Below are 7,259 nucleotides of genomic sequence, written 5' to 3'. Positions count from 1 at the left end.
ATCTTGACTTGAGCTATTTGATGATTATTTAAAGAATGTAATTGGGGGAAAATAACTTCCCGCTTTAGTCCTGGTGATAAGCATAGCACCTTGGTTTTGGTGGTATTCAGGACTAGTTTAAGAGCAACTATCTGATGCTGTAGTTTGTTGAAATCACCCTGGAGTTTCGCAATCACGTCATCCGGAGAGCGGCCAGTATTAATCAGTATCGTGTCATCTGCAAAAAGATTTACCCTGGAATGATCCAAGTCAGTGCCCAAGTCATTGACATAAAGAGAGAACAATAGGGGGCCGAGGATGGAACCCTGTGGAACCCCTTTTGTTATCTTAACACTGTTTGACCTCCGACCATCTGTGAATACAGTTTGGGTGCGAGAAAAGAGGTAATTTTTAAACCATTTTACTGTGTTTTCAGAAAAACCGAGGCAACTTAGTTTACTAAGCAGGGTGTTGTGGTCTACTGTATCAAACGTTTTGGACAAGTCAAGAAAAATACAGGTGCAGTACTGCTTATTATCAAGGCTACTGTAAATGTCATTCAGAGAGTATAATGCAGCAAATGTGGTGCTGTATTTATTTCGGAACCCACATTGTTTTAGATAGAATAGATTGTTGGCGGACAATAAACTGCTAATTTGGTAATTCAATAATTTTTAAAAAGAATTCATCAACGGGAACAAAATTAAGATAGGTCGCTAGTTATTTGGATCATCTTTAGGGCCTCCTTTGTGAAGTGGACGAACATAGGAATGTTTCCATTCTAGAGGAACAGATGTTTCTTTGATGGACAGGTTGAATATATGGGCTATAGGTTTGTATATAAGGTGACCAACAGTTCGTAGAGCAAAGGCGGGAATACTATCTGCTCCGCTAGAGGAGGACCCTTTGAGGTAGGACAGTTGTTTCAGAACATTACTTTCGTGGATTGGCTGGAAACTAAATTCGTTTAATGTTTGGACAGGGGTGTAGGAATTAGCATGAGCAGGGGTGACTCCCAATACAATATCAAAAAGGTTACCAGCTTCAGAAAAATGAAGGTTAAAATTGTCAACTATTTTTTTGGGATCTGAAAAATATTCCCCATTTCGGTTAAACTCAACGGGCAGATTATCTGTTTTGGATGCCTTTTCGATACATTTGATTGTTTTCCAGAAAATCCTGGCATTTCCATGTGATTCCAGGAGAGTGGAGGAAAAGTAGGCATTTTTTGCATGCCATATTTTTTTGACGCATCTATTCCTTAAAATCCTGTATTCTAGCCAGTCATTGACCAAATTACTTTTCTGAGCACATGCCCAAGCCTTGTCTCTAGTTTTCATGAGCTTTATAATCAAAGGATCAAACCATGGTGGGCGGTTGCCTTTAGTTTTAAATCTATGCAACGGAGCATGTTTGTTAAGAATTTGGAGAAACGTGTACCTGAAAGTATCCCAAGCCGTAGTCAGGTTGGGGATATCACAGACCTTGTCAATATCCGATTAAAGCACATCATTAGTAAATGCCTGAGTTCTGAAGTGTCTCATGGAGTGCTTCTCAACCAATTTATGGGGGGCTTTAGGTCTGGCTATAATCTCACCCCAAAAATGAAGGAGTGATCACTAAGGTTATTACCCAGAACACCAGTCAGTGCGAAATTGTGAGGGTAATTTGTCAATAGGACGTCAAGCAGAGATGACTGTCCCGGATTTTTTAGGTTGGGTCTTGTGGAGACATTTATAAATTGAAACAGGTTAAATTAATCTGCAAAATTTGTGGCCACGGCCGGCGGGTTTAACCAATTCCAATTTAGATCACCCACTAAAACTATTTCACCTTTAGGGAGGCCCCCAAGAAGCTCTCTCAGTGCAGATGCAGCTTCAACATCCTTTCCACTAGGCGGTCTATAGCAGCACACTACCAATATCTGTTGATTATTTGGGAGAGTTATTCTGAGAGCCAGACCTTCAAAGCAACATTTTATAAACAAGGAATAAGCTGGTAAACATGCAATAGTATTACGAACATAGATGGCAATTCCACCTTCTTTAGATCCTCGGTCAAGCTGAAAAAGGTTGTAGTTGTCAATCGTAATCTGCAAGTCATTGACGGCAGGAGTGAGAAATGTTTCTTTTAGGCAAAAAATGTCCGGGTCAAGATTTGCCACTTCTAGTTTTAGTTGACTTAATTTAATAATAAGCCCTCTGATGTTGACATGTAGAACACCAACACATTTTCTGCCAGAAAAATCTACAGAATTGTTTACATTTGGGCCAGGATGAAGCTCAATACCACCCAGAAATAAGAAAAGTAGAATTAATAGTTTGCACAGGTATTTTCTGTGAAAGGATGAAGAGCGACGAACCTTGGACAAATAGCAGTAGCTCGCAGATGGTGTTATTTTTAAGAGCAGAATGAAGTTTGGAAGGAGTGCTGGTGAAGTAATGGGACAAAGATAGGGTTTAAAAGGATCCAATGATGGAGTGTAGACGTGTCTATAAGCTGTTTCATTAGCAGGTGTAGTGGCAAATCGAGCAACAAGTATGGACGCAAAGTAACAAGGGTAGCTGTTTGTAGAGTTGAGTGTGGCACTAGATATAGCCGGGAGGGACAGCAGTAGGATACACAGCAGGAGAATTGCCATCTTTAAAATACAGCTACCACTGCTCCTTTCCCCCGATGTGTCTCTCTCTCCTTTTCCACGATATGGTGTTGTATTTATATGCAAATTTCACCTCTAGCCCCGCTCACTTACCCTTGGGTTGAGCTTATCTCAAGCCTATAAAACTTCGTGCTTCAGCGCTATATATTTTTTCACCTGATGACAGTTGCTTGTGCTGCGATCGAAACGTCATGATCTATTATTTTTTCTATCTATGTGACTTTACCGAAAGAACCAAAGAGTGTGTATGGTGAGTTAGTAGTGTGTATCATGAGTGGTGAGTGTGTGTATGGTGAGTGGTGTGGTGAGTGGTCAGTGAGTGGTGAGTGTGTGGAGTGAGTGGTGAGTGTAGAGCGTGTGTGGGGAGTGAGTGGTGAGCGTGGGGTGAGCGTGTCTTTGGTGAGTGGTGTGTGTATGGTAAGTGGTGTGTGTGTGTATGGTAAGTGGTGAGTGTGTATGGTGAGTGGTGAGTGAGTGGTGAGTGAGTGGTGAGTGTGACTGAGTGTTTGTGTCTCTCAGAGGGACAGCTCCACTGTATGGTGAGTGAGTGGTGAGTGAGTGTGGGTGGTGAGTGTGGGTAGTGAGTGGTGAGTGATGAGTGTGAGTAGTGAATGAGTGGTGAGGGTGTGTATGGTGTGTGTGGTGAGTGTGTGTAGTGAGTGAGTGGTGAGTGAGTGGGGAGTGAGTGAGTGGTGAGTGTGACTGAGTGTTTGTGTGTCACAGAGGGACAGCTCCACTGCCCCATATGGAGCACGAACCAGAACCAGCTGAGGGAGAGAGCGGCCGGCTCCTGGGGCAGCGTGAGGACCTCTACCTCCTCTACACCTCCTCCTCTACACCAGCTCATTGCAACTCACCTCCTTCACACCTCCTACACCCTCACTCACCTCAATGCCACCTCCTAATGCCGCTTCGTCAACTCGGCCTGGAATCGCCGTCGGCCCTGATCTATCCACTGCTGGACGCCGTCCCTTCCATGCGCGCGATGTGACAATCCGTCGCTCCTGCCAGTGGGCAACTCTCATTGCTGCGTCCCCACAGCGGCGATCTCTTTGGGGCATCGTCTCTGCCATGGCCGCAGTCCCACGGCTCCTGCAGCGGTGTCCCCCAGCGGTGTCCCCCAGCGGTGTCCCCCAGCGGTGTCCCCAGCGACGTCCCCCAGTGGTGTCCCCAGTGGTGTCCATGTTTACTTTGGTCAGCGTCCACGAGGTCTCTGCCTCTCGCTCCTCTCCATAGTCCACCGTCTTGATGCGGCCGCTGCGTCTTCACTCATCGGCCCGCGTCTTCACGCTCTGCCACTTTTTTCGTTCTGTCCTCGCCCCACAAACCGCCGCTTGTTGTGGGGCGCGCCGCACGAGCTCGTGTGGTGCGACGCTCGTGCAGCGCGTGCGGTGATGCAACCCCACCCCTCGTGACCCCCCCCCCCCCCTCCGTGCCTCAGGTCGTGCTCCGCGCCGTCGAGGGCTTCATCTCGTGCTGCTCCTCCTCCAGGTCCAAGGAGGTGAAGGCTCGGCTCGCAGGTAACGGCAGCCCCTAGGCAACAGCAGCTCCTAGGAAACAGTAGCCTGGAAATAGCAGCCCATCAGCAACAGTAGCCTGGCAACAGCAACCCCTCGGCAACAGCAGGCCGAGGCAACAGCAGCCCAAGGCACCAGCAGTCCCTAGACAACGGCAGCCTGGAAACAGCAGCCCCTAGACAACAGCAGTTCACGGGACATAGGAAGAGAAACAGGGGTAGCTGGGTGTTTGATGCACCGAGTGGCAGGATTCTCCGTCAAGTTGCTCGTCTTGCTCACGCCGAGTCTCCCGTGGTTGCCGACGTCTGCTGCCCCGCGTGCGCCGCTTGCCGTGTCCCCAGGCGTCCCCAAGTGGCAGGAGGGTGACGTGCAGGCCTGGCTGGAGGAGAGCAGCCTGGGCGCCTACTGCCCCAACTTCACGCAGATCGACGGCCGCATCCTCCACTCCCTCCTGGAGATCCGCCAGCAGGTGGCACGGGGACACGGGGGGACACCACGTGGGGGCACCACACAGCACCACGTGGTGTCACCACACAGCACCACGTGGGGCACAGAGTGACACACCACGTGGGGGCACCACACACAGAGTGACACATCACGTGGGGGCACAGAGCGACACACCACGTGACATCCACACGCTATGGACGAAGGGACGTGGGTACTCGTGTCAGGACGTGCATGGGGGTATGAAAGTACAATGAGGCTCACGGAGGGAAAGACAGCAGTCCACATGTGAGTCATGCGGGGGACACGCGTGTCTACATGGGCCTCACAGTGGGAATCCGCACACGGGCATGGAGCGTGGCACCTCTGGGACACATGGACACTGGAGTGAGGAGTGATGTTACAGCACCCACGTGGAGTCACCACACAGCACCACGTGGAGTCACCACACACAGCACCCACGTGGTGTCACCACGTGGATCCCAACCCTGCGGCTCCTCACCTCCTCACCCAGCTCCTCACATACTCACCCAGATCCTCCTCGATGTCTTTGTCTCACATCTTATCTTCCTGTTCTCAGGCCCCGGAGTTCTTTGCCATGGTGGCACGGGAAGTGGGCGGCTTCCACTGCCTGGAGGACTTCCTCAAGTTCCTGGATGCTGTGGAGAAACTGGACTGATGAGGTTCACTGTCCACTTACCACCACTCTCACACTCACCATGCACTACTACACATTTGTAGTGGGTTTTACGGAGGCACACACTTGAACTTGGAGGCAACACGTTATTACACAACCCCAACAGGGTAACTACATAACGTAACAACGGTTAACTATACCAAGACGGGGTAACTACAGAACTGGGTCAGCCAGCCAACACACTGCCTGACCCACGATGCCGAACGTGACGACCAAAGACCGAGGATCGAAGAGACGTAGCACCGACGGGTTCCATTCCAGCAGACAGCCACGATTGCTCTCGGAACTTCCCTTTATGCTCCCCAGTGTGGCATCGCTCTGCCTTCGGCCACGCCTCCTTCTGGATCTTACCAGAAGGTTCTCGACTGAGCATCAAGTGTCCCCCAAGCCACCCTTTGGGCCCCCTCGCTTCCCTGTCCCGGTCATGTGCCCTCTCGGGTTCATCCAGACTATCACGTCCTTACTTGCCTTCTCTCTGTCACCAGAACGATGCCCCCTAGGGCCCGCTTCTATGCCATACCGACTCTGGTGCCAGAGGCTCAAGATGCACAGATCCACTCTTGTGACAGTAGCTGGCGCTAAACGCCAAAGTGACTCCATTTACATCACTACACATTCACCACACAGTGAACTACACCGCTCCCATACTCACCACACTGTGCACTCACCTGCCACACTGTGCACTCACCACCGCCACCCATCACCACTCTCACGCGCTGCCTGTGCTCTGCTCTCACAGGACGTTCCGCTGCACCTTTTTCTGCTGCTGCTGTTGTTGCAGGTGGCAGAGTCGAGGACGGAGCAGCTGATTGGAGCTCAACCACACAAACACAGCACAACCACACACGTCATGACAACCACACGCGTGATGACAACCACAACCACACACATGGCAGCCACACAATCACACACATGACAACCACACAGGACAACTCAACCACACCAAACACATGACAACCACATGCCCGTACGTCCGTCAGACACACCGGGACTGCACGTAATTGCAGCCGAGCACCAGTGACTGTCATGCACACTTGAACACCTCTAACTCCACACTGATAACTCCACACTGATAACTCCACGCTGATAACTCCACACTGAGAACTCCATGCCACAGCATTTCTACAACAGCATAACTTCATTCTCTGACAGCCACTCACGCCACACCAGGGACACAGTTGATGCAGGTGATGCAGGTGACCCACACCCAGTACAGCCTACTGGGCTCGTCTGACGACCGTGGGTATTGGACCCTGAACAGGGCTTGAGCCCACGGCCGCACTCACTCACGCACGGCCATTCACACTGCATGCTCGCAGACGATGACGGTGGCAGAAAATAACGCTGCTGCCTTGAGGCCTACAGAAGCCAGCACCGGCGCTCACACTGACACAGGCTCTGTGCTGCTGCTGCTGCTGAATGGCCATGAGTGAGTGAGTGGCGCTCACACTGACACAGGCACTGTGATGCTGCTGCTGCTGAATGGCCATGAGTGAGTGGCACTCACACTGACACAGGCTCTGTGATGCTGCTGCTGCTTGCAGGCAACACCGAATGCTCACAGACGCCCATGGCCCATGGGCACCTGTGGACGTGAAGAGGCCATCCACTGCCCCAATCAGTTTCTTGTCTCTGGGTCTCCAGGTTCTTTCTCTTTTATTATACATTTCCTTCTCTTTATTGTCATGATTCTGTTTAACATGCAGCAGCAGCAGTGGTAGTAGTCTTTCGTGACCAATATCCATGAGGCTTTTGGGTTATATTGCGTGAATATGAAAGTGTCGTTAAACCCGCCACCACCCAACACAGCCAATTAGTAAGGTTTGTCACGTAAACAAAACATGCCAATTAGTGACGAGTACAGTACACCGGTTGTGTGTTGAGAGTAAACCCACTACAACATCTACAACTCGAGTACGGCGTTTCGCCGGTAATTACAACCGGCTTGATGTCTGTGTCAGGT

At 50.4% G+C, this 7,259-nt stretch overlaps 1 protein-coding gene across 1 annotated transcript in view; it reads left to right on the top strand.

Moving 5' to 3' along the window:
- Window positions 1–6,672, top strand: part of LOC144934452 (uncharacterized) — a 212,800-nt gene extending 206,128 nt beyond the window's left edge. The window contains exons 9-13 of the mRNA XM_078860213.1: window positions 3,362–3,438; window positions 4,080–4,158; window positions 4,497–4,624; window positions 5,180–5,282; window positions 6,078–6,672. Coding sequence (XP_078716339.1) covers window positions 3,362–3,438; window positions 4,080–4,158; window positions 4,497–4,624; window positions 5,180–5,278 — 383 coding nt within the window. The 3' untranslated portion in view covers window positions 5,279–5,282; window positions 6,078–6,672. The remainder of the gene's footprint in view (window positions 1–3,361; window positions 3,439–4,079; window positions 4,159–4,496; window positions 4,625–5,179; window positions 5,283–6,077) is intronic.
- The last annotated feature ends 587 nt before the right edge of the window (window positions 6,673–7,259 follow it).

Source organism: Lampetra fluviatilis, chromosome 1, assembly GCF_964198595.1.
Source record: "Lampetra fluviatilis chromosome 1, kcLamFluv1.1, whole genome shotgun sequence".
NCBI lineage: Eukaryota > Metazoa > Chordata > Hyperoartia > Petromyzontiformes > Petromyzontidae > Lampetra > Lampetra fluviatilis.
Note: the sequence above shows the minus strand (reverse complement) of the source record. Positions and strands in the feature narration are given on the sequence as shown.